The 27616-nt window shown below is 43.7% G+C and overlaps 1 protein-coding gene across 6 annotated transcripts in view; it reads left to right on the top strand.

Moving 5' to 3' along the window:
- Positions 1-27616, top strand: part of AKAP13 (A-kinase anchoring protein 13) — a 224436-nt gene that overhangs the window by 132382 nt on the left and 64438 nt on the right. For 4 of the 6 annotated variants that reach the window (XM_063345530.1, XM_063345532.1, XM_063345533.1 and 1 more), the window contains one exon: positions 26094-26175. In XM_063345530.1, the coding sequence (XP_063201600.1) occupies positions 26094-26175 (82 nt within the window). Of the gene's footprint in view, positions 1-16229; positions 16446-26093; positions 26176-27616 lie in introns of those variants that run through there. The other 2 variants (XM_063345535.1, XM_063345536.1) reach the window with 2 other exon arrangements.

Genomic DNA, 27616 nt, shown 5'->3' with positions numbered 1-27616 from the left:
AGAGAGTTAGAATAAATGCAGGGCGAAAGAAAAAGAAATTTAAACCAGGCTGGGATTGTTGTTTGGCCTTTACTATTACTCATGCTTTGAAATCTGTAGCAGGAAGGCGTTTATACAACTATTGTGGCAGGTTTTTTTGTCCTGCGCTTAATTTCCCTGGGTACTGCAGTTCCGAAGCCTTTTTCTCCCGAACGCCGCTAATCCTCAGCTCGAGACAGTCGTTTCCGAGCTCAGTCACAGGATTCACGGCTGTTAGCAAGAGAAGCAGGAACACGGACGACGAGCCAAATCTCCGACTCGGCACAAAGATGCTGCTCCCAGGTTTGGCTCGGCGCGAGCCTGTGACAAGACGGGGCAGATGAAGGTGCCTGCGCCGCCCCCACGGCTCGCAGCAGCCGCAGGGCTTGTGCTAGCCCTCGCAGATCTCTGGAGAGGGTGAGTTACTCCTCCTCCCCTACGCCTTCCCCTTCAGCCACCACAGGCAATGTTTTTTAGAGGAAGGATTGCTGTGTGCAGCCCTGATACTCTTGTTTTTTCATCATTTCCTCTAATAAAACTTCTGGCTCTGCCATCCTGCCGGTATCGGCTGCAAGGGAAGTTTATCCCTCAGCTTTTTCATACTCATTTTGAAAGCATCAAAAGTTACCTGCAATTTTATTTACCATCTGCAAATACTATTGCCTCGACGGCAGAGCTGTGGATATATTCCTGCTGTAGTCTTGCGATGGATACAGACTGAAGGCAACTGTTACATATTATGAACCTTCTGCCCCTGACTTGCTTCAGACAAAGGGATTCACTCATGCGAATTATTTAACATCAGTGTAGAGGCCCTTTCTAGTATCAGGACTCCATGATTTCACAAGTTTGTAAAACACAGAGCTAAAGGATTTCCATTATAGAAAATCCTGGTTTTGGAGTTCTCTTCCAGTGGTTAGATACATTAATTTTTTACACAGTCATGAAAGTATGGATCCATAAAATAATGGATGTATAAAACTGTTACTGTGGCAAAGGAATGCTGGCACTGAATATTATACCTTGAGAAGGAAAATACTGTTCTGTTTTTGAGTCGTTCAATCTCCTGTTTCATATGGATTCTTTTATTTGTGTTTGAAATCTCTTAAAGTTTTGTGGTGTAACTGTTGTATGGTAGACATGGTTACTGCACACTGAATTCCTGGTCTAAATATAGAGGAAATTAGGACGATAACATGGGAGACCAAATGTGGACTTTTCGATGGAGACCGCGTTATTATGACAAATAGGTGCTTTGGAGTGTCACATCACTGGGGCTTTATCCTTCTGAAGGAACCTGTCTAGCTCTAATATATTGGAAGCCGAAATTGGCACCCTACAACGTGGAGAAGCTAGCATTTATGTTTTTCTGTGGACTTATGTTTTTTGCAGTTCATTGGTAGTTACACTGCCTTAGAGGAAAACCTCATTAATACGAGGAATAGGTTTTTAATTATATTGCCGTACATTTGTTCTGGGATTTTGGGGAGTCACGCACTGGTGCTTCAGTTTTCTTGCCATCCTGCACTAACCACTATGCTACCTGGCAGGTTTTTTTTAAGTATAGTTTTTCAGGATTTGGGAAAGCTTTTTGGGACAATTTGTGCCAAATCCAGGAAGTCTTCTGAAATGTGAACCACGATGAGCAATGACACATGGAGGGAGAAGGCCCTGGGTACCACCGGATCATGGCTGCAGCAGCCACAGCCGCTGATGGGCACCGCGGTTCCTCCTCCGCTGCGGCAGCGCAAGTGTTCGGGAGGTCATGCTGTGAGCGGGGCAGGTTCAAAAGTGAGACGAGACCTGGGCAAAGCTTTTGTTCCGGATTCAGAGCAGGGCCTGCCATTTGGGGAGCTTTGGACTGTAACCATTGCATGGGGAACAGCTTCCTTCCGACTTTTTACTCCGATGGAAGAGCCATAAATGAGATGCAGCGTTTAGAAGGTGAGGACAAACAAGTTGAGACTGTAGGAATTACACTGAAAACTTTGAAGGGTGAAAATAGTTAATTCTTAAAGTAAGTTACTGTAGGAAGGTGTGAGCTCTCTGTTGCTCTGGGTGTTTCCATCAGGACTGGATGGGCTATGAGTGGTACACTGCACTCTAAATAAAATTACCAAACCAGTGCTAGAAGTGCTGCGGAGTTCTATTTCCTGAGCTGTGTTATACTGGAGGTTTGTGTGGACTTGGTGTTCGCATGAAACGCCTGTCTTTAAGGTCCGCATTAGAAGGTGAAACCTAGCAGTGCAGTCTGAGAGCCCTCAGCTGGGGACAGCTGTCTGAGAGAAGAGCAGGGCTTTTGGCCGCTGATGAAGAATAACAGGATCCAGCAGCATCCAGGCATGGTGTTTCTGACTTAATCTTCCAGCAAAGGATGAAGAGAGTGGAGTGAATAAGAAGAAAAAAGTAAAGGACAAAGGAGAGAGAGTTGTATGTCAAGCTAGAGTGCAGATTAGAAAGAATTCTTCTCTTAAGTGTTTCCATTCATGCAGTGTGAATCGTTATGAAAACGTATTTGGCATTTTACCCAGTACTGTTAAAACTCTTTCCATGGAAACATGGAATCAAAATGCATTTAGCCTTGTGGTAGTTGCACAGATTCCCCTTTTTGTTATCGCTCTCAGCCTGCCTCCCCCTCACACACACCTTTTTAGGTGGTCCATCTTCCCTTATTATACCATTTTCATGCAGAGATGGAAATCTCAGATTTTTTCCCTCCAGCATCTCTGCTGTTACTGCTCGGTGTCGTGTGCACATCCTGGTGTGGCCCAAAGTGCCTCAACTGTGTTGCAGAATGTTTCTGGGATCAAACTGCTGGTAAAACGTCAGGTGAGGTAAAAACCTGGTTGATAACTAAATGTTTGCCTTTCCATGCAGCATCCTTGCTCGCTCTTGGGCTTTGCCAGGGACATCTCTCCTGCTGCCTGGTCTGCGCTGTGCAGAGCAGTCGTATGGGGCAGTTTGGCGGTGCTGGAGAGGGCTTTAAGCTTGGGACTGTGAAACAAGAACAGATGGTGAGTGTTGTAAAGGCTGATTAAAATATGAGTCTGGATAGAAGGACTGAGTGATTTGGTATCCAAGCGTATGAGATCTAAAATAAAAAAGCCCTTGACTGGTATGGAAGGGAGTGGGTTTGGCTGAGCAGAGGCAGCTGCAAGTCAGAACTAAAAAGCCCAGGGACCGAGCAGTGCGTTGGTGTTGTGTTTGGCCCTGGTCAGCCATAGCTGTCCTTACTGTCATGGACGCAAATTCATCAAAACTTTCAAGGAAAGGAAACTTTGAATTTTGGTAGAAGACTTGTGCTAGTGATCGGTCACACTGAAGCAGATGTGATGGCTCCAAGTGCAGATCCTGTAAAAAGCACAGACAGTGGTGACGTTTTTGTGGACACCCCAGAGCAGGTAGACGTAAGGGATGAGAGTTTCTTCTCACTGCCGCTTACCTCCCTCCATTGCCAGTTTGTTGTTTTTACTCCTGTGGTCTGTGTTTTGGACTTCTGCTTTGGAATAACCCCAACATGGAGGCTGTAACAAGAATGTGACAGAGTTTTGCAATGGTTTAATAAAATATACTTGATCAGCTGTATAGGAATTAGCAGACGGGAGCAAATTCTAAACCAGGCTTTCTTTTGCACTTGGTCTCTCACAGCTAACAAGGTTCTTCTTCCACCTTTTCTTTCTGCTTCACTTATGCATTAAATTTATGCCTAAATAAGCATGTGTTTGATGCAGCTAACTTTCTGATTTTCTCTTAGAGTGGTGAACTTAGCTGCTCCCACCCTTCTTGCTTACTGTGTTTATCGTCTTGGTGCCAGCAATGTACTCAGCGAAAATGAAGGCGGTAGCTATGCCCAAGAGGCTAGTCCAAAAGACAGAGCCAATGTTTCTGGGTTATCTCGTATGCTTTCTCTTCTGTTTGTGTAGCTTGAATCAGAGGAATTGTTGCTAGCCTGTGTTTAACCTGAGTTACGCTGCTCTCCTTTCAGATCTGCAAGAAGGACCGATGCTTGGCTTATGATCTCCTCAGCCTAGTTAGATATTATTTCTCCCTAAAGATTTTGCCTTGGTGTATACCCTGATACCATTACAGCCACAACAATAGTAGTTTCACCTTATTTATGCACTTAGTTATTTGAGGGCATATTCTTACCTGCAGGAAGTACGGCACCTTTTTCAGAGACCGCGTGCCTCCCTGTCCTCAAGCATTTCCATCTCCTACTGCAAACACTAATACTGTGTTTGTAAGTACCGTGGCGCTGGGTCTGCCAGTCTCATTTACCAGCTGAGTATGTTCTTCCTTCTTAGATGTTGTCCTTCCACCTGGGGAGATAAGAGGCAGGAACATGAAGCCTCACCCTTGCTAACTCATTAGTCTGAGCCCTGGTTCTGAGTCTGCTCAGCGTCAAGTGACTTGTTTTTCTTCTGTCTGAGACTGTACTTACCTCCATAAATCACGAGAAGATCATAATCCTCACTTACTTGACACTGAACTCTTGCTTGGTTTCTTAACACAGCTGGACACACTAAATGCCTAAAAGTGGTTGGGTGGGATAGTATTTCCAAAATACACATTTCTAAAGGCTGGAGGTGCAGTTCTCTGAAAGATTGGTTTTGATCTGAGATCTTGTGCTTGGGAACATAAAAATCTCTTCTGCGCCTCCAAAATATTATACTGCAGGTCACATTGATTCTTACATGGACAGGGATGGGCTGTTAAAGTCTGCTGAGATTAAAGAAGTGTTTCTTGGTGTTTTGGTCCACTATTATTGTTATTTTTAACTCACTGCCCGTAACAAGGTGAGGAAATGCATACTTACCCGCTTGCACAGGAGGAGGTGGACAAGTCTTGGCTTCTAATGCCTGCATGTGAAGGGTGAAAAAAGAGCAATAACGTACCTTTTTGAGCCTTTTAAAGGAGAAGGACGGTTGCTTACACCATTTCCAAATAATTCCCACCCGCAGATGCCTGAAGGGAGACGTTGACTGTAAAGATTGGGGTTCCACAGTGTTGGAAAGGGGGAGGGTGAGTCCTTTGCTCCCTGCTGCATGGGCTGAAATGGGTTTAGGTCACTTTGCAAATCCTGGTTTTAACTGTGTTTTGGGGAGACATGGAGAGAAACCTCTAAAGGCTTTTTTGTTCATAGCTGGAAACTTAGGGGGACAGCATTGGATTTGCTTGTCCAGGCTTGTTTATTACTTGTTTTCTGTCTTTGGGGGAAGCTGAGATTTGCTTCCTATGTTGTAACGATACAAAAGGCACCCAGAAGAGTGTAGATGAATCCTCTGCCTTTGTTATAAATGTAAGTATATAGACGAAATAAATAACTTTTTTCTGGGCTTAAAATCCTTACACTGCACCAGACAACAAAAATTTGCGTCTTGGAGTAGCTCCTAGAATTCTTTAATGCTGAAATATCTCCTCCGCTTGCAAACCTGGAGCTCTCCTTCCTTTAGATAGGCGGTTTCTGTTTAAACTGGCTTTTCTTGCCACTGTCCTTTTGGGCAAGGATTGGCACAATTCAGTCAATACTGATGGTGACACTAGGACTATATGGCAGGGAAATAAGAAGTTTTAAAGGTAAGACCAAACAAGTTCCTCTCTGTTAAAAAGAGCAAAGCTGGGGGGAGGAAATCTGTGCTCGGAGTATTGCCTTTCTCTGGCTCTCGCTAGTTTGAGTATACACCGAAAAATGATTTTTAGAACACTTCAAAAGCTTTGTAAGTTGTTTTCTTCTCTTTCAAGAAAACAGAATTTATATAGAAACATATTGTCTCAAGTAGCAGCTGAATTACATGTTTAAAAATAGGATATTTTGGTTTAATTTTTATTTATTTTTTTTTTTTTAAATGTGAGCATTAGTCTCCCAAGAAAAGTACATTCTGTTTTTATGCATGTCTTATTGTGAGCAATGCGTGTTCCCTGCCCGGTAAGTAGTGCTGTCTGGCACATCGAATACCTTTTGGCAGGTTGGCTCTTACAATATACTGTATGTTATCTTTTATGGAGGAGATGTCGGCAGATGTCTGGATGCCGGCACTGAAAATAGCGGGAGGGGAGGCAAGAGAAAGCCGGGGTTTCTTGTGGAGCGCTGCTGGAAGTGGAAAGGGGAGCCATGGAGGGAGATGGGTAGCGGAGGGTGCTGGGGGCGAGAGGTTTTGCTCCCCTGTGTGGGGCAGAAAGCAGCTATAGCAGGGGACGTTTTAAGCCAGTATTTAGGTGAGAGAGTGAGATAACGTAGGTGCCCATTTGGGAGCTGTATTTCCTTTATTTCTTGTCTGAGGCTGGTGAGAAAAACCAGACTTGGGGGGATATTCAGACTTTTTTTTGTCCCAAACTCCCAGGGAATGGGGCACTGACTGCAGTCGCTATACAGAGACCAAAGTCAGGAAAGGAGCCCAACTAATATTTTCTTCCAGTCTTACCGATTGACCTAGCCAAAACAAGCATGAAATAACAACAGCTGTTGAAAAAAGTCTAAATCATGTGCCTGTACCAACAGATGTTTCCATAAGCCATTGATTTTTAGGTTGTCCCAGCTTAAATAAATACATTCTATATGTATTCTATAAATACAGTACAGGGGTGAAAAGGGTCAAAAGGGTAAAATATATCTAGGAGAGATTTCTCTACTTAGGAGAATTTTGTAAGCTGTCAGTGAAGCTGTAAACAAAGTTGCACCAAAATATATAGTGGCTTTTAGTTTAAATTGTGTCTTTTTGCTTGTTACTGGCTGCTTGGGTTAACAAAGAAAATATTTTTCTTTCAATAGCTTTCAGATCTTTTGCTGGGTATTTTTTCTTTTGCGTCTGCATTAAATAAGCCCATTTAACAAAACCTGATCCTCTTATAAACATGGAATAATGACAGTATCCCACATATGGGTTTCATTAATTTTTGCATGTTTTGAAGTTGCCTTTTTTCTCCGAAAGGCTAACTTCAGAAACAGCAGAGATTAATGCTACATAATAGCCAAAATGACTAGCTGAGCAGTCAGCAGTTCTGACTCGGGATAGAAGGGGTTTCTAGTTAAATTATTTAACTGTTGCATAACGAAAAGGGTATTTTTTTCTGTACAGAATGATGCTGCGTAATCTGTACTCCTCCCAGTTGCTCTTACTGGTTTGCTTTGATTGAACTGGCATCAGTTCTGCTGATTATCTGCAGGCTTTCTTGCTTCTGAGTCTTGTAAATGTTTTGGATTTTAGCCTCGAGAGAGAGATCCAGAACATTTCCCCCATTCTTCTGAAGAAAACAGAACCAACCCTTTCCTTGTAGTCTCTGGTGAGAAATTTCAGATGCTCCATTTTCCTTATCTGCATCACGGCGACCTTTGCAGCTCCTGGGATAGCCCAAATCGGTAGGGTAACTCAGGGAAATGGCAAGGCTCACAGATATAATAAATGCCGGGGTTTGACTTTTTTTAGCCCCAGTTATCATTGTCTGTTGGCTTAAGTTTGTTTATTTATGTGTTGATTAAAGCTGTTAAATGTATGGAAGTGCAGCAGCTGTGGCAGCTGGGGAATGAGAGAGGGGGGCACGAAACCCCTGTGACTAAAGTTTTCCTAAAACACCTGTATTGACCCCAAATTCCCAGTGTTTGCAGGGACATTCCCTACCTTTAACTGAGTGGAGAGGAATGGGAGACAGGGTTTGGATCCATTATTCCTGTTAGGAATTATCCCTGCCACAACAAATGTTACTGTAAAAGGGGTCTTTGAAAAGCTGGTAGAGGACATGTAACATAGGTTACTTTATAACCTTAGAAACAAATATTTTATTATTTTTCTGGAGCAGTGTCAACAGTTGAGAAAATTCCTCTCTTCCTCTGTTCCACTAATGACGATGCTTCCACATATCTGGCTGTTAATCATACATACGGGTTGTATCCTGAAATTCTTTTAGGAATATTTTCTAAAATTGGGCTAAAGAGAACATATTTAGCGTGTATTGGTATAGCAGTCCTTAATGATGGCTTTGTGGATTCGATGGATCCTTACCCTTGCATGTACGTCTTTAGACCAGAGAGATAAAAGTGGGGTAAAAACAGGTTTCTTCCGCAGGGTCAACATTCTTTCCTGGGCTCTCGAGCTGTAAAGACATGTTTGTTTAATATTCTTTACAGAGGACTACCAAGGAAACGGATAAAACAGTGAGCAAATGAATACTCATGTGGTCCTACAGCAGACCTCCCAGGCAGGAGCTGGAATCCAAATGCCTCCTCTCAAAGTTTGCGTTGGATTTTATTTCAAGTTTCCAAATGCATGTAGAGAGGGCATGAAAATATTGGTTAGATGTGAGTGTAGGTAGGAGGGTGAGCTGGAGTGTCTGTTACTGCTGGGGAGAGGGGGGCTTGGCCGCGCTCAGAGCATCTCAGTTACCGGTCGGTCTGAGACCCTCCTCCCGACAAAGCAAACAGAAAAATTGGAAGGGCAAAACAAATACCTCAGTGTCTTCAGTCTCCTGCCTTCGTTAGCAGCCAGGCAAAAAAACTGACCTGGGTAATATGATGGGTGCCTTTGTACGGCGCTCTGCTTTCCCACCACTTCCTCTCCCAGATTTTCAAGTCACAAGATGAAAGAAGAGATAACTTTTTCCCTTTTGACAGGGTGCCCGGCCAGGACAATACATGGTCGTGTGGGCTTCCCAAGGGCTGAGTCTTAAGGCCTTCAATTAAAAGGGGAAAGAAAAAAAAAAGAAAAAAAAAAAGGAGGGAAGCTGAATCATTTTCTGGCATGATTTATTCATTTGAATGACCCTTCCCTGTTTTTCAAGTAGATTACAGTGACTTAAACTGGAGGCATAAAAGAATGGTAAAAGTTGAATAATTTCCTCAGCTCAAGATGTGTCATTTTTATATTGTCTATTAATTTTACTCGGTGATACCATACGTCATTTTTGTTGGGCTTTATCCGCCAATTCATCTATGTAATCTGCTATCCTGTCGCTGTTTTTAGCTAAATACATAAGTTCTTTAGATAGAAACATCCACCAGGCGTATCCTGGAACCTATCTCTTATTACGGTGAGGCATCCCGGGGTGGCTCCGGCGATGTCCATCTGCTCCTGTGCTGTGCCTGCAGCAATGGGTATCGAGCTGTTATTTTGGAAGACAAGGTGATGTTTCCTGCACTCGGCAAATGCGAGGTGGTCCGTTTTCCTGCACAAAAGCTCACCCAAATTTTTAACCTCATACTTCAAACTGTAAGGCTTTTCTCTTTCTGGAATTTGTTATTATGGAAGAATGAAACATATGTTTTTATTTGTGTAAATCAATACTTTCTTGTATCCTGTATCTTTCCCAGTCATGTCAGAACATGATTTTTTATTACGCACGGTATAAAAATGACAAGTTCCTTTGAGTTTTGCATTTGTGAACTTTATAGATAATGAAACATTCCCTTCTTCTTGCACTTGGGACAAATGCAGTGATCTCCTGCTTAAATCCTCTGCAGGATGAGTTGCTTGTTTGGATTTGGTGTGTGTTGAGCAGACCTTCAAATATTTGATGGATACCCTGTGCAAACCAATTTCGAATGGCTTGCATAATGTTTACGATGGTTTGAAAACTCCTATAAATACAATCCACTATTTTAAATACTTTTATTTATATCATTATCTTTCCAGATCCCAGAAATTGTAATCCTGCGTTTAGAGTGGGTGGCATGAATCACCATAATTAGCAAAGATTATTGCCCATTGTGTGCTGCATGTAAAATTTGCACATTCATTACCAGCAACTGAAAAACATGAAGGGGAGGGGAAGCTAAGCTAACATGGCCAGCTTTAGTGCTGGATGAGGTCAAAAAAGTGACTGTCGTTTCTGATGACCCCCATCAGCTCCAGCTGTGATACCAAAGCAGTATCTCCCATCCAGATGTCTTGGTTGAAAATTGTACTATTCCTTACGAAAGACCCCAATATTTTTGCATTTTATCCATCTATCCATAGATAATTAGACCTCATGCCCTGGTGGGAAGTGCCTGCGCGTGGGAGCAGCTGAAGTCCTGGAGGACGCAGGGCATGTGCAGCTCAGGTTGCTTCTGGAAGGCTGATTTTCTTCTTCAGGTCATAGCTCAGGTGCTCCTTCACAGCCTGTTTTGGGGACTGTTCCCACTTTATCCCCTCATGTTTTCCTTTCCCCGTTTTTAGGATGCTGGAATTCACAGGGTGAAACACCGTGTCCAGTGTTTGACAGCAAGTAGTATTTCTCTCGACTCCCATAACAGGCTAAATAAATATCTGTGGCGTGGTCCAAGATCCCACAGCACTTCAGCCAGCCAGACATCTCGATTTGCAGTTATTTTTGGTAAAGGCAGAACTAGATGTTGCAAACTGATGTAAAGTCAGCTGAGGGGTTGCTAATCTCTTGCGTGGGATGTGTTTCTCCCGTAGCCATTTGGGAGCAGTAGGATGGGCAGTTGACTTCCTCTGGAAGGATGTTCAAGCATGCTCTGTGGCAGACCAAAGCTTCAGCATTTTTCCGAAGGTTATTTGGACAATAGAAATTCCTGAGAAACATACACCGAGTCTCTGAGAAATATGAGAAAAGGGAAGGTCAGGAAGTGGCTGAAGGTCTCTCAAGGTGTTTTTATATTTTCTCAAAACACGCGCTCCATGCATCCATATGTCTGACAGCTTTCCAAGCCCTCCTCGTTCCTCCATCGTGGTTCTTCAGCTGCTTATTACGTAGTTATGTCTCTGAGCTCGAAAGCAGGCTGCAGCTGTACGGTGGTTTGTTTGGATATAAAATTCAGCTTGGTCGTGTCGTCCCAAAGCGCAGTATCACTCTGCGAGGAAATGTCTCTCCAGACTTTTGCGTGAAGATACGAATGATGTAAATAGGGAAGTTTTAGGAGAGTCTGGGCTGCCCCAAACTGGAGAGTAAAACTTGTGTTGGTACTGTTGGATGATTTGCCCCAAGGATTAATTCAAGCTGGTGAATCTTGAAGTGGTTTAGGTCCAGGATTGTGAAGGTTTGTTGCCTGCATTGCTGACCTTCCCCCTTACAGCAACATGGCGCTTGCCACGGCTGGGATCCCTGTGACATCTCATCATGGGGACTGTCCACATCCCTCTCTGTGAATCCTCTTCTTTCCATGCCCTACCTCGTAGGGGAATCCAAAATCCTGACCAGCCTTTTGGGGCCACCGCGTGAAGTGGATGCTGTTTGGTGCGATGCTGGCAGGTCTTGCCATGGCCAGAGGGATGTGGCCCTGGACCAAAGTGCCACCGCAGAGATGTGGATGGACAGGCAGGGTGCGAGCGGGTCGGTCACAAAACTCTTCTCAGTCTTGCAACGCTCCTGCAAAAATGAGAAATGCATTATCTGACAGCCAGGGCTCTTTACCAAGGTCTGCAGCGTCAGTACTCGCCAGCATTCAGCAACTGCCTGCTCTTCCTCAAAATCCACGTTCGAGTATCCGTCTCAGTGTCCTCTTGTGTGGGTGCTGACCTGTCCCCCAGCAGACACGATGGATGTGCGATCCCTTCCAGATTGGACGCGCTCCTCTTACAGGCTTTTTGCAGTATTAGAGTGCAGATTTCCTTTGCCTTATTTAGTTTTAGGAAAAAAAGGGGTTTGTTTTGTCTATCCCTGCAAGTGCCAGAAACATAAAATTTTTTAAAACCCTTTCCAAAAAGCTGATTTCTTTTAAGAAAAGAGCAATTGAAATTGTAATTCTTCTCTCTTACTGTCTGATGAATTTATTATCTCCTGTGTTTAGTGCCCAAAAGTGGGTTTTGACTTGCTTAAAACAGGGAGAATTTTTCCCTTTCATCTACTGCTCCATTAGTTCATATCAGAGCCGCAGTTAAAAAAGTTAATATGCCTGAGTATTTCTGCAGATTGCATCATTTTCAGTGTTTCATAACGATATGGCAATAGTAATTTGAAACAGATAACAATAGTGCAGTCTGTTTCAGAATAACCATGATTTCCTTGTCATTAAGAGGTCTGTTAGCGGGTAGAGGAGGAGGAGTTTTATCTGGATGAGTTACAGATCATATGGTGCGATCGAGCGCCTTCCCCCCCCCGCCCCCCTTTTCCTTCCCTTGAAATCCGCAGCACTGGACTTTGGTTTGGATATGAAACGATTGGATAGTTTCAAACTCCTGTCTGCACAAAGCGGCTCAGCGCTTCCAGATGTTTTCAATAAGGAGCCCAGAACTGTCGCATCAGCAGCCGGTGGCCCGGGCTGCTGCTCGCTTCTCCACTCCATTTTGAGCAACTCGCCGAAAAAAAACGAGAATTATTTCCTCGTTGGAGTAGAGTTTTTTTAAATTTAATCTGTATCCTCTGATTGTCTGGTGCCTTGTGTTTCTGAGCATAAATACTATATACTGTGTAAACACACGTATGGCATTCAAGGGACTGCTTTAAATAGATGGACAAAGGAGGCTGGAAACCTTTGTTCTGCTTCGTCCGGGCTGAGTCTGTCTTCTGCGTCTGCTCGGCGTGCCCATGTGTGTATGAGGCTGGGAGCAAGGCAAGATTTCTGGCCTCAAACAATGCAGCAAAAGCCCCACCTAACGTGGGAAGCCAGTGATGGTCTTTCAAGCCGGGGGGGCGGGGGCGCAGTTTGTCTGGCACGTTATCTTCTATTTGTTTGTATTACATTTCTCCCCCCCTTCAACAGTAAAGTCTGGAAATGAAGATGAGATGGACTTTGGGTGTCTGTAGTCGTCATTGGCCTCCTGATCTTGGCTGTGAGTCAGGAACAAAACCACAGGAAAACTCTTGGAACAAATTAGGGATTTGGAAGCTTAAATTTGAAAAGAAAAAGAGAAGGGAGAGAGGGGCATATATTTTGTGAGTTTGTTTGTTTGTTTGTGTTCATTATTTCTCTCTGTTGCTGAAGGTGTAGAGAAGTCCAGAGGGATCAGTTGGCAACCTTTACTAGATCAAGACACGTAATTACGGAGGAAGGCAGGTTGTCATCTCAATTCACGGGTGGATGGGTACTGAGTCCTGGGACGCGGCCTGTGCCCGGAGGCACCCTGCCTGGCGCTGGCCTGGCAGCTTCCCTGGCCAGCTCTCGCCACCTGCCTGTGCCTTCCACCGTAACTTTCTGTTGCCTCCTGCCCCGTGAAAGCACAGGTTGGGTTACTTGTGGCTTTTGGCCATAGCAAGATGTTGGTGTATAGCTCAGAAGAATTGGCCTCCTCTTTTTAACTTCCTGCTGTGAAGGTTGCACATCTCCCACTGTGTCACCCACCTCCTTTGGATAGAGGTGTTTCTCATATCTCCTTACCTGTAGGAAGGGTGAGATAATGTGAGCCACAAAATTCCAGGTGTTGATGCAGCAACAAGTTGGACCTAGGTCGCTTCTCTGTGGAAGATGCGCTGTCGCAGTTAGTAGCAATGCTCACATGGCAGTCTCCTCTGCGAGGTGGGCATTGCTTGAGCCCTGCAGTGAACATCTCTTTCTGGGAGCCAGAGGTTCAAAGGTGAAGTGCTTTACGTGGAGTGCCTGAACAGAGCTGTGCAGTTGTCGTTTGGTTAAGTCTTGGCCTTATATAAATTAATTTGAAAACAAAATGAACTGCTGTATCAGTTAAAAAAAATATGGGTGCTCCGTAATGAAACATTACAGCATCATTGAGGCACAGCCACTGCCGCAAATTGCTTTACCTGAACTAAATTCACACACTTTGTTTATCGGTTCCTGTCTTGTAAATATAGATTTGAGGAAATCCCTGCCTTTTATGGTAGTGTTTGAAGGGCTGGAATGCTGTCACAGCCATTTCTGATTCCTCATCTCGACAGGCACATGATTGCTGGGATTCATTACTTGTGGAGAAAACTGGTGGCTCCAGAAAGTCCCCAAAGTACTACCACATTTCGTGTGTGTCCTAATACTGAAAGCAGAAGCTCCACTCGCTGTTAAGGAGTCATTGGCTGAGATCTTGAGCTGGGGACTGTATCTGTAAGAGAGCCTCATAGAGGAAAACCTCTTCAGTTCAGCTGGTGGTGTGGTGGAGATGAAGCTTTGGGTTGTGAGGGAGAGACTGGAGCCTAATCAAAGCGGGGGGAGATACCTCGCGTTGAGTAGGTAAGAGCATACCTGTGTCACTTACTGGGAGGAGCTGATCCATTGCAAGTCCCCAGCCCACTCCCATGCATGAGGACATGTTCATGCCGCGGTGCCCAAAGGTGGACCTTCCAGTGGTGACTGACCACCGTGCCACCAAGCCGTGCTGTAGTCTTAGGAAAAGACACCCTTCTCATTTTGCTTACTGAGTCTTAAGTTGAGAGGGCAATTATGCTTTTGTGTAATCTGTCAGTACGGATTGGGGCTGTCATATCCAGGAGAGCCCAAAATAGTACTTTGTGTTTCTGTAAACTCCCGTTCTTCAGTGTTTTACCAAACAGGTGCGCAGAGGGGTCAGTTCCCGTGTTACTCACAGGCAGGCTGATCTGCAGTGGTTTTGGGTGGGCAGAAGACTGGGTAGAACTGGAAAGAGAGGAGCTGGAGTGGCTGCTCGCAGTGGATGGGGTCAGACCTACAAACCCTTAACTAAGCTCCACGAGTGGAGCGAATCCCAGAAGCAGGAGTGGGGCCAGTGAACCCCACGCCGCCGAGGATGGCTCGTGGAGATCTACAATGAAGCGTTGGGTTGATAAGTGCCGTTTCCGATGTCTGTGTTTCCTGCTTTGCAACACGGGATTAACAATTCCTCCGTTTCCAGCTTTTCTACCCAGAAAAGCAGCAAGTTCTGCTGGCTACAAACTGCCAACCACACAAAACCCCCCATTCTGCTTTTCTTCTTTCTTTTTTTCCTCTCTTTTTTTTTTTTTTTTTTTTTTTTTCACCGCCCCCCTTCCCTTTTGAATCGGTGAATGAGAGAATGTCTAAAGCCGGGGAAGTATGGAAAGATTTCATCCCTGGAGAGGTCAGGGTGGGGTGGAAAGCGGAGGGGGCTGCAAGGGGGCAGTTTGAAAACAGGAAACCATGTGGCAGCGTGCGCAGGGCCCAGCTGATGTGAATGAGCTATTGAGAGGGGAGAGACGCTCCCACCGGCCCAGCATTAGAAAGACGGAAAAAAAAAAACCAACAAAAACCAAACACTTTGAGTTTCTTTTTAGAAAAGAAGAAAAAAAGCTCTGCCTTTCAGACTGGAATAAAAGAGGGAAAATTGTATTTTCTGGAGAGCAAGTTGCTGAAATCTTTTGCTCTGTGTTGCAAACCAGAAAAAAAAAAGTAAATGGCTGATTTCCTTTTTTTTTTTTTTCTGTATGTGTGTGCGCACTGATTAAATCATAAGTTTCCATTGCTGTTTCGGGGAAGCGTTAAGCCTGAAATTGTCTTCACCTGGTTTGGGGGAGAAGGGAAGAGCCTTTTTACCTCTCCGAAAACACGTCCCTTTACTTCTCAGTCTCTTTTTTGGACCGAGCAAACACACCGAGTGCCTGCAGCCGGAGGTGGAAGAGGTTGACGAAGAAAAACTGCTGCTTTTTCTTCCCCCCCTCCCTCCTTTTTTTTTTTTTTCCTCCTCTCTCTGAAGAGATGAATCACGCTCTCACAACTGCAAAGAAATTTTGAAAGCTGGGAGAACACTGGTGCGGGACTAAAAAGGCAAGTAGTGACGTCCCAGGCCAAATCAGGGGGGAGTGGCTTTATTTCATTATTTTCTTTCCTTTTGCCCTGTGCTGTCATTAGAAATTTAAACTTAACGCAAAACCGAGCCCTCCTGTCTGGTGAACAGTGGACCGACTCGAAAGGAGGAAAATACCTTTTTTTTTATTGTTTCTTTCAGTGCACGAGGGCGTGAAAGAAAAAACACGTTGGTGACAGTATTTACGTTGGATACAGTGATCGGCTTTTTTTTTTTTCTTTTCCTTTTTCTCCTGAATTAGACTCGCCGTGGCTGAGCCTACCTTCTGCCTTCCTTCTTGGAGTGTCAAGGTTCCTGCTGCACACATCTGGCTTTTGTTCTCTTTTCGGGCAGGATTTTCATTCTGGTGCTTTTTGGATATCAAAGTTGTCTGGAAAACATTTTTTATTATTATTATTATTACTACTATAACAGGAAGGCTGATACCATTCTTAGCAGTTCCGCAAAAAAAAAAACTAATAATCCTATATGTATAAAGCTCTCTTCAAATATCTTTTGTTTGCTATAAGTTCCTGTGTTGCCTGTGTAAGCGAATCTGTTCCAAGAAGACTTTATCAGCTGGTGGCAGCTCTGGGATTTTCTTTTTCCAGTGAAGAGGCTCGGAGAGGCCGGTGTGCTGGGACACGGGGACTCCTCTGAGCACGTATGTGAGAGGTCTGGAGTGCGCTCGGCCGTGGTCAGCCCGGGGTTCATGGTGGGCTCTGCTCCTTCGCTCCCGGCTTTTTGGACAAAATGTACGAACGCCACAAGAGGCGATACAGCCTGTGTGACATTTCCAAGGTGGACAGGACTGTAGATGTTGTGTTGTTAAAGGTATGATGTTTATGTACGCTTATTTACGGGTTTCTTGTACAATCTCGAAGGGGTCGATCTGTTCCCCGCTGTATCTGTCCCCCCAGCTGGACAGTGCAGAGATGGGGAACAGGTGGAAGAGCTCTTGCCTTCAGCCTGGAGGTGGCTCTGAGTGCTATCAAACCAGTTCACGCCAAATATTATTACGCCTGCAACCAGCTAATCTCTTGTGGGATGCGGTCAGATACTGTTTTGGAGGGTTCTCTCCAGCCATCTTCCCTGTCCTCTGCCGTTAAACGGTCCCCTCCTGCTTTGCGACCTTCACCTCCTGCAGGTGGGTTTTGTGCATAAGGTGCCGTTAGGCAAAGGGTTTTCAATTCCAGTGGGGTTAAAATGTACGTGTCCCCTGAAAGATGTATTCTGCCAAAAAAGGCACGGTGGATCATCCTTTGCCTCTGTCTTTTGTTTGCGTTTGAAGGGAGTTGCTGTCGGTCTCATTGTTTGGGTGTGAGTTTTGTCTGAGGATGGGTTGGAGCAAGAGCCAGGAGTGGCTCTTGGCTAATTGTCCCAGTGTGTTCCTCCTCTAATCTAAAATTAGCAAGCGCTCCACCAAATGGCACAATGGCAGTCTGGGAATGTCCTGTCTCCCTAACAGCTTCTTGGAGCTTCAGCAGTTTCCTGGCAAAGTGGATGGAAATCGGAAGGCAGCCAGAGGGACTGCAAAACACAGCCCAACTTAGAGATCTGAACTCCTGGAAGAGCATTTCCATTCCCTCTCCCATTTTCTCTATTTTCTTAGCTGAGGCAGTGAGTTTCTGCATGATCGTATGGCTTCCTTTTTTGTGATTTTTGCTTCATGCTCCTGTTTCCAAGTCAAGATGAGAACGTATAAAAAAGTTTACTTTCAAATGATCTTTGTTCTACTTTATCTGCGCTAAAATAGACCTAGCACTTGTTAACTTGCTTTGTTTAGGAATGAAAGTATTTTCATTAATTCCATGTATCCTTTGGTTTTCAGTAACACAAATAACCCTAATTTGTTTTCTCTACTAATTCAGTTTTGTTGAGTATTTTTGAACTCTCATGTTAATGATGCTGTTGAGGATTGAATCCCATGGTATTCAATCTCTAGACACCCATATAAGTAATTTTAAAAAAAAACGTAGACATGTTGTGCACACACTACTGGTGTGAAATGACTGCTTAATAATTCTTGGGAGAGGATCTGGTACCCCTGACAAACTCGGGTACTAACACAAAAAACATAATCTTTTTCTTTATAAAGAATATCTGAATGCCTGGGTTGAAATGTAATTCACTATAATTATCTGACTTCAGTATTTCTGATGTCATCGGTTCCCTAAATTAGTTTTTGTTCAGCAAAGCTTAGATTTTTTTATAACAAAATGTGGCTCTTGTTAGTTCCCACTAATATTTTCCTAATTGAGTTTCAAAACTGTGGGTTATGCTGTCTGTTCCTGCAAATGACTCAGTGCCCATATACGTGTGCGTGTGTGCACGCATTGCTGCGCCCAACACGGGCTGTACAGCCTGCAGATGTTTAAAATAGCAGGGTGCAAGTGACAGCTAGAGTTACAAGCAACTTCAGCTTGATTTTTAGTCGTTCTTCATGTTCTAGCTGTTTTCTATAACATAACCGGTAGACGAAATTAAATTCTGATGATCTAGGGAGCCAAGCCAGCGCTCGAGTGCGTCAGGGGCAGATCATCTCCTGACGTTAATGGGAGCTGGATCAGACCCTTAATGAGGGAGCTGCAGGGGCGGGGTTTTTCATTGGGTTTGTTTTGAATTAAAATACTTAAATAAAACTGTACCTCATCTAGGTCACTATATTTTGGTGAGTTAAGAGGACAGGATTTCTTAAGTGTCAAGTATCGAAAAGCAAGTAAATAGCCTTACAACAAAAGCAAACCCAAATAGGATCCATCAGGAGTGTTAGACCTGGATGAATTTGTATCGGGATACCTGCAAAGCACTAAAGAGCTTTTGGGTTGGCCTACAGATTGACTCAGGCAAGATGTCTTTTCTTTAAGTGGTAGATGAATATGTTCTTTGCCTCGTTTTAAGACGGGGAACTCGGTAACAATGACACAGGAAAGAAAAACAGCTGGTGGAGAAGGACAACTGGAACAAGTTGTGAACAAAGAAGATCTTGTGTCATTTCAGTCCCTAAATGTTTATAGATGGCATTTTATTTGCATTGATTGCAACCATTCTTAGATATAACTGGAAAAGAATTTTGGTTCCTACCGACTGTTTTGCAATGCACGTGTCCTCTGAAGGGTCAGTGCGTTGGGGCTTAGATTTTCCATGTTTAGATTGTGCCTGAAACAGTGGCTTGTGGAGTTACGAAAAAAAAAAACCTCAGCAATTTTGGGGGTTGATGCACGCAGTTATTTTTAGCTTTAACGTTCTTTCTTCCACCTCCTCACATAAGAAAAAGAGGCAGCGGGTACATCAGCGTTGTAGCCCTTATGTCGGAGGTAGGACTTCATCTTTACTGCAGCTCTTTCTGCTGCTGCAGCGATGCGAACGTGCTGAGCCTGGTTACAGAGCATAGTGGTTTGCATAGTGGTCCAGGGAAGCCTGGATGATGCAGAAATGGCAGAAAAACTTGCCATGGTCTTTCCTGCTGGGCTTACACTGTAGCAGGTGAGGGAGAAGGTGTGGGGCGAGTGGGACATCTGCTTGTCTGAAGAGTTTATTGAGTTCTGAGCAGCTATGTGCAGGGTAAAGCAGACTGCGCTTTGTTACTCCAAGACCTGAAACGGGAAGTCTCCGTGTGCCCATGTGTGAGTTGGCAGCCCTGTCTCATTTCTGTGTTGTGCCTGCTACCACAAACATAGCTGTCTGGGGAGAGAAGACGGATACCACCCCGGCTGGCACCTTGCAATACACGTGGAGTTAGACAAGCGTTCAAGTCTGGATGGACAGGCTGTGCTTTGCAGAGCTAGAGAATAAGAAATGGGCTCGCTTTGAGGATGGGAGACTGAGTAATCGCAGCTGGAAATACTTTGTAATAGTTCATTGCCTGTATCTACATTTCACCTTTGGAGATGAATGTTAAGTGTAGGCAGAAGGTGTTTAAGTTTTTTTATAACTGGGGAAACGAGGTTTGATTTAGCTGCTCTTCAGATGAGCAGATTCCATTCAGCTTCCAGTTAAAAATCAGAACGTTATTCATGAAATTAAAACTAGCCCAGTGTTATAAAAATAATTAAGGCATTTTGAGATTAAAGGGGGAGCTTATCAATTTGTTACTCTGCTCCCTGGCAGAGGGTTGCTCTGGTAGCTCTGCCCCGGCACTGGAGCAGATCCTCGGGAATGAACCCTGCCCGCCTAAGGCAAAGTGCCATTTGCAGCATCCTAAGCTAAAAGTAGCATCTGGAGAAGGTCCCCAGATTAACTGAAGCTTAAGGTTTCCTCCATTGGATGTTATCGTACTTATAAAGCATGTTTATTTTTTTTTCTGTGCATTTTGGTTTTGACACATAAGTATGTTCTTCTTTAGGGTTTGGGGCTGAGGGAAGTATTGTCCTTGGGTGCAGTGTCTCATCGAATGTCGTGGCCTTAAAATGTCTCTGAACTTTAATCCTCCATCTATCTGCAGTGCTTTGGTTATCGATGGGACAGCGGGAGAGAAGTGTATGTATGGTGATGTTGAGATTTTTTGAGTATAACTATTGGTATCTCATATAGAATTAGAACGGAAAGGATAACTTCAATGAAACTGAGGTGTTTTCACCTCAGGCCACAGACATGTTTGTGAGAATTTTGCTCCCATTTTTGTCAAGATGTTTTTTATGCAAATCCATTGCTGCTGTTTTTAAAGCTTGATTAAGGTTTGCTGTTACCAGGACTCTAATTCTGCTAGTGGGGCAGGACATCTCAGTGCCAAGGGCTGGAAAATGTTTCTTGCTCCTTTCCCTGGTTGGGACATTGCCAGGGGGAAAAGTGCACTCTAGGAATTCAGCGTTGCTCTTACACCACAAAGTGCTAATTTATTCAGTCATTTAAAATGTTCTGTGGTTGTAGGAGCCTCTTCTGGTGTAATCCTTTAGCATAGTTCTCTATAGCACTGCTTGCTAGTTGCTGTCAACGAGGTCACTTTGGACCTCCTTGAAAAAAATGTTGTCCTGATATGGTGTCACCAAATCTGTAAAGGTAAAAGGCTTGATGTAGCATATTCACAGTGCGAGAAGATAAATCTTTATAGAAATCATTGCAGAAATGTGAGTGGTGTCACTTTGTCCCTTCTGGCAAATATTGGAGAATGGTCTTTACGTTCTTCGTGCATGTTGTTAAACCTTCCCAGAAAGCTGAAGCCAAGAAAATACTCAGGGAGATTACAAAAACTTTAAATAAGCAATTTAAAAAATTCTGGAATTTGTAAGCAAATTGATATGTCTGCTCTGAATGTTGTCTGGCAAGATGATTGTCAAAGCAGCGATTTTTGCTCTTAACGTGAGTTTTGTGTGTATGGACTTTCCTTGCATCAATGCCTGTTGAAGGGAGACGGTGAAAAGTCCTTCCCGCGGTGCCCCATTCCTCCTGTTCCTTTTGAAAGGGGTTTGGAGGATCTTGAAAGGTGTTTTTTTGTGAAGGGGGCGTATCAACTGTTGCTTTAGTTTTAGTTCAAGAATTAAAGGAGATGACCGGGTTATTCCATCGTAAATGGAATTGTAAAGTTAAAAGTTGCTCAGAATAAACATTGAATTCCAGTTATGTGTACAATTTTCTTCAATGGAAATTATCCTAGAGGAAATTTTCAGGAAGAGGTAGTTGTCAGAGGAGAATAAAGATTTGCATTAAAATTTTAAAAATGAATCATTGTATCATTCGTGATTATTAAACAAATTAGTTCTAGTTGCATTTAAAATATTGCTTGTTTTCGGCTCGTTTTGCTTTTCAATGGATATTTCAAATCTTTCCTAGAGTCAGTTATTGCTCAGTGTGGCGTACGGGTATTTAATGATACACCAAGCAAGCTGGAATTACGATACTAAACATTTTCCGATGTGCAACGGTATCTGGTTTTAGCTGCAAGGTAGAACTTAGTCTGGAAGCTGAGGAGAAAAAAAAAAAAAGAGGAGAGAAGTGGAAACTTGGAAATTTAGGACAAAGTTAAAACAATATGGAGGGAAAATGAATCTCTAGAGATTTGCTAGGAAATGAAAGTTAAAATCATCTGGTTCCTTCTGCTCTGGAGATGTTGATTTACATCGCTACCAGTGAGACTGACAAGTGCAAACTTTTAGAATAGCAGAAGATTTCCTGAGAGGTCAGTGTGTTTTCTTTATTGTGAAATGGAAGGCGAGAAGAGTTAAAATAAAACCGGAGGGAGAGAAAAAGGATTTTTCCATGATGGAAAGATAGGAGAGGTGCATGAGAGCCAGGTGGCGAGTGTTTCTAGCAAGCCCTCGCCATCCTGCTCTGCCACAAGTAGAGCTTTTTGAAATGTCTTCTGAGGAGGAGGTCCCAATTCTGTTTGTCATGGTCAGGCACTTCAGAGGACCATGAGCGCTGGAGGGGGTCAGAGAACTCCTTGGCCAAGACTGCTGTGCAGGGGGAGAGGAGGGAAGAGCCTGGGAATAGGAGCTGGGGCCACTCACGGTTCGTTTTTTCTCGCAGGTTGTCCAGTGCTGTCCTTTTCTTATGCAAAGAGGTCTCTGCCTTAAGTCACTTACTTAATTTCAAATGCAATGTCTGCAGGAAGATGTCTCTGAGAGTCAGGAAATACATCCATGTGTGCCCAGAAAGAGCAATCAAACCGTCTGCTGCTTGCAACTCCATCTGGTGTCCTAAAGCCCTCTTTGGACATTTGGTCTGCTAGTGTTTCACAGGCAAACAGAAAATCCTTTGGGATTCACTTTTTGGTGCCTGGGGATGTGCCTCCATGATTCATTCTGTGTCTGAGCTGCAGATAAACACATTCAGGCTTCTGCATGGAAAAATAGCTGGTTCTCTGGCATTTTTTCAAAAGCTGTGTATTGAAACTCTGTTCCCAGAGGCTGTTTCATATTCCCTTCTGCCATCTGAACACCGCCGCATCCTCTGCTCCCCCCGCAAAGACTTGGGATGCCCAGAATCAATGGGACTATAATCAGTGTGAGCAAGGCAGAAAGTGCGGGGGGGTGGGGGGGGTGTGTTTTATCACCCTCTGTGGCCACCAGCCTGTGGGCCTCTCCTTGGGCTTCTGTTAGCAAAATAGAGGGAAGAAGGGAGGACTATATTTTATAATGGTATTTTCTCTGCAGCCCTTACTGTCTGTACCTGCAGTCCTGAGTAAATATGAGCAGAATTCAGCTGTTGAGGAGGAATCCCAGTCTTGGGCTATGGATTTGGGTTTGTGTGGACCACCCAGTTTCCTGAGAGCACGCAGTAAACCTCCCTCAAATCCTGTCTGGGCTCGTTTTGGCATAGGGAATACTTGTATATAGTAGAGGTTTCCTTTGTTTGTATTTTGATGATGATGATTATTATTATTATTCCTGAATTAGGACTGCCGAGATAAATACTTAGTTCCTAATGTTTTATTTTGTAGCTAATCAGGTATATCTGAAACAGCACCTTGAACCTCAGTGTTACCCTCCTGTTGCCTTATTTTTTTTTTTTTTTATTTTTTTTTTTAGAAAAAAAACAGACGTTTTTCAATACTTGGCAAAGTCACAGGGCAGAGGAGAGAGCTGGCTGGGTAATGGGAAAAATACTCAAATCTTTTTTGAAAAAATGCCAATGTCTATAATGCATTTTCAGTGAATGACTCAATTGGTTCTATTAAAGGAAAAAATATAATGTTAATTGAGCCTAATATAATTTATTCTATTACCAGTCAACTGACAGGCTTGAACCTCCTCACATTTTGCTTTCTTACTGCTAATGATTGAACAGGATGTTTAATTATCAATGTCCAATAGCGGATATTGGTATAAATCAGGAGTAGTTCCCCTAAATTTGATGGAGATACAATGGTTTAAGAGTGAAGAGGATCAGGCTGAACATGATGAGGAAGGAGTTAGGTACAAACCAGTCAGAAGGAGGCAGAGTTTGATTTTATATCTGAAATGGGTCGTTCCTTCATTTGTGTGGACTTGAGCACATTTGCATTTGTTGTCCTAATGCGTGTTCAGGCTCAGCCTCTAGATTTGCCTTTAACAAGACGGTGTACTGCAAAATAGATTCTGCTTTGGCTGGAGAGAAAAGAATATTAACATGATATTTATTGACTTTGCAGTCATGAATTGGTATTTTTTGACTTTACAGCTCTCTTAAGACTTAAAAAAACTATGTATAAATTCTGCAGTGAAGTTTAATTGCTAAGGTTAGATACCCCTCAGCCTCACTGAGAACAGGGGGTGTCTTTCTTCCATTAAAAAAAACAAACAGTGACCCACTGTCCATGCAACAGTTAAGATTCAACATCTTTGTGTCACTTTGGAAAACAAAAAAATCATTGTTTTGAGTATTTGCTTACAAAAACCTTTCTCAGACTTCCCCTCTTTCCCTCTCCACCTCTCACTTGGTATATATGTAATATACGTAAGAGGGAGAAGATGGGTATACAGGGTTGTGCGTATGTTGAGTAGAGGTGCAGGGAAGGGTGGGATCTTAGATGTACGTACATATGGGGTCTGATGGGATCGTAGATGAATGTGTGTATAATGCATATGTACGAGCAGAGGCAGCAAGCAACTGATAGGAAGTATACATCATATCTAAGAAAGATAGTCTGTATAATTGCATGGAGGGGGGGAGGGCCGTCCAGGTAAGACATGCACTGAGGTCACCCTGAGACCTGACTCTAGTAGAGCGTGACGTCTCCTTCACCTCTCCTGGGAGACTCCTGCTCATTTTTCCCCTCTCAAATCTTCTCTGCTCCTTCCCTGTCTCTCCCAGCAAGAGCTGCTGACTGGGGAAGGTCATGGCATCCTCGCTTTTTTAAGGGCTCCTTGGATTAAGACTTCTCAGATTATAGTTGAGCGTGACTTGGAGCAGCAGAAAGGGACTAGCTGACCTGTCAAAGGCCCTTCCAAACCCCATTTTGTCATCACAGAAGTGTGGAGGAGGACAAAACCTAAGGAAGAAAAATGTGCTTAGAAAGTAGTTGACAGGTCGGGGGGAGTAGAGTGTTGACTCTGCGGTGTGGCGAGCAGGAGGTGAGCGCAGATGCTGGCAGGAGCCCCTCCAGTGAAGGGCAGGGGGACACAGCCAGACCGGGGAGGAGCACCAGCCAACGACTGCAAATAATGAGTTCCATGATCTCAGCGAGAACGGGGAGAAGGACATGGGTCATTAGTCAAAGCAGCAAGTCAGGTCAAGGGTAGGAGAGTCTTGGTTTTTCTTTATTAAAAAAGAAAAAAGGAAAAAGCGGTGCATTTCATAACATGGGAGAAAGGAGAACGTTGAGGGCATGAGAATCCAGCAAGGGAGTGCAAAAATGGAGCAGGATCATGGAAGGGATTTGAAGACAGATAGAGGCAAAAAGTAAATAGTAAAAATTCTCTATTGACAGAGAGAAGGAAAAGGAAACCATTTCAGGAGAGGAAAGAAAAACAGAGAGAGGGTAAGAGAAATAGTTGGCATGTAAAATCAGACAAAAGACAAAACCGTCCATCTCAGTAGCTTTCTTTTAACTACACCATAACATGTGAGATCCTGTGTGTTGAGGCAGGTCTAGAGGGGAAACAACCTGTGGATTTTTTTAATGTGGGACATGGGATTGTCTCAGTGATACTTGCTTGCGTTTGACAAATAGAGGTGTTTGGCTAGGAGGAACAGCGGAGCTGCCGAAGGAGAGAGAGTGAAGGGGCTTCCAGAGTCCACCAGCTGTAGACAAAGGTGATGGGAAGCATATGTTGGATGAGCCAAGGGTTGTGGATAGTCCAGCAGATTTCAGAGTCAGAATGTTGGACAACACAACCCAAGCAAGGAAGAGTAAAGCAGAGGCAGACGGGAGAGAAGGCTCAGAACAGATCAGTCATCCTTGCTGAAAGACTGGAAAGACACGGAAGGGGTGAGGGACAGGATGAGATGATAAGGGCTCATGTTGAAATAAACCACGTGACGTGTCTTAGTGTTAAAATGGGGGTTTCTAACGTATTCATCATTTCAGTTAATGCAAACACAAAGTGCTTCTGGTTCTCACCATGACCTGGGCACTTCCTTAGCCCTCGTTTCAACATTATCAGAGCGCCTTACTATCTTTAAGGTAATTATCTTTACGGCACTATGGGTGGTAAGGAATTGCTATTCTGTGGATAGTGAACCAAGGCCTTAAAGCAGAGGAGCATCTTGCCTGCAGTCCCGCTGCAAATGGAAGGGAGAATTTAAGCGCGGTTTCTTCAATCCTCAACTAGTAGCTTAAACGCTGGCTCATCCTCCCTCTGAACTCCTGCCTTGAGCCAAAGCCACCTTGAAATCATACTTTCCACGGAGGAGTAAACCTTTTGGCATATTTTAATGGTTTGTTTAGTGATGCTTAAAAAAAAAAAAAAAAGTCCTAAGTTACTTTTGAGGTTTTTATTACTGGGACAAAAGTAAGCCGTAACTATATATCTGCTGGTCGATGCAGAGTGACACTGCAGAAGAGGCTAACAGGGATGTTAGTGAGAGTGGCCTTTCTTTGATTTGCTCTGATCTGTTTTTCAGATAAACCGTGAAAGCTGGTGTTCTCTGGAGCCATGTCCCAATTCTTCCCTGCTGGAACGCAAGCGGACGCAGGAGTCTCCAGGTGAGCAGCGTGCCGGTGGTGGCTCCAGATGAGCAGCCCTGCGGTTCTCCTCACTTTTTCTTTCCTTCTTTTTCTTCTTATTTTTGACATCCTAGCCTTAACGGGCCAGATACGTAAACTAAAGAAAATGTGTAATGAATCTGCCGTGAGTCATTGTTAGCACATGGTTGCAGCACTTGACTTGCAGTGAACTGCGTGGCGTGTTACCTTCTTAAGTAATTTCACATTTAAAGTACTTCGGTATTTTGATATTTATTTTTTTTTAAAATAAACTTGAATGATGTGATGGACGACACAGACATGGTTTCCAGCCATAATGATAGTACAATCAGAAATTTAAACTCCTGAATCCATATTTAGATCCAAATCAGTGGCTTGATTTTTTTTTTATTTTTTTTTCCCCTCTGAAAGTTCCCATGATTTCCAGGCTTCAGGAAGCAGGAAGGTGGTTCAGAGCCATCGTTCCCACACCCTGCCCACCAGCCATGCCGAGCACCCAGCCCTGCGTGCTGGCTGGTGCTTTCTGGCTCTTCCACTGGCACAGAAAAAATCTTGTCTGGGCAAGTTTCAAAGAGGGATTGATGTCCAAGATAAGAAAAAAAGCATTTCCTTTCATTGAATTATGCATGTTCAAAACAAATAGAGTTATTTATCAGGGCCCTGAATAGTGACTGATCATAGAGAGGACACTTCTTGCCTTGCTCTTATTACGAGCAGGGGTCTCACCTAAATCTCCTTTAATTTATCTGAGAGACTGGAAAGAAAAACAGGGATTGAATCCCTGAGTGTCGATGTGAAATCCAAACCCAATCTTTTCAGAGTGTAGGCTAACAGGAGATAATGCGGGTGACTGACCCGAAGGGTTTATTCTAGGTAGAAGTTCTAGGTTCCAACAAAGTTAAATAAGTGCTTTTTTATTTAAAAAAAAAAAAATAATGCTCTGTTTAGAATAGTCCTGAGCAGTGAATAGCTGTTTCAGGAGTGTTTTACAGGAGAACCTGCTTCTTTCCCAATTGTGTCCCCAAATCCCTTGCCTCTTGGTATGATATTTTTACGCTTCAGGCAAGAGTTATTGTGCTCCATTTGGCTGCTAAATGATGTGCGCTCATTTGCCTTGGCAAATCTATAATCATGTATTCATATGGATCAATATCAGTTAGATACTTATTATATCTAATGCAATATCATGCTACAGAAAGGTAATATTAGTTATGTAATCAGGTAGCTGTATGTACAAATATATATTAATAATTATAGTAATACGTATCCGTAACTCAAGCACAGAGGCAGGTTTTTAAGTTGATTCATGTGCTCCCCAGTTGGACTGAAGCAGCAGGAAGATCTCGGGCTCTGCAGGTTCTGGCCATTCTAGAAATAACATCGTTACTGCACGTACATCCCTCCAGATGCGCTGCCGGTGCTGTGCGGCATAGAGAGGGCA

Source organism: Chroicocephalus ridibundus, chromosome 9 (assembly GCF_963924245.1).
Source record: "Chroicocephalus ridibundus chromosome 9, bChrRid1.1, whole genome shotgun sequence".
Classification (NCBI taxonomy): Eukaryota; Metazoa; Chordata; class Aves; order Charadriiformes; family Laridae; genus Chroicocephalus; species Chroicocephalus ridibundus.
This window is presented reverse-complemented; position numbering and strand designations above follow the sequence as displayed.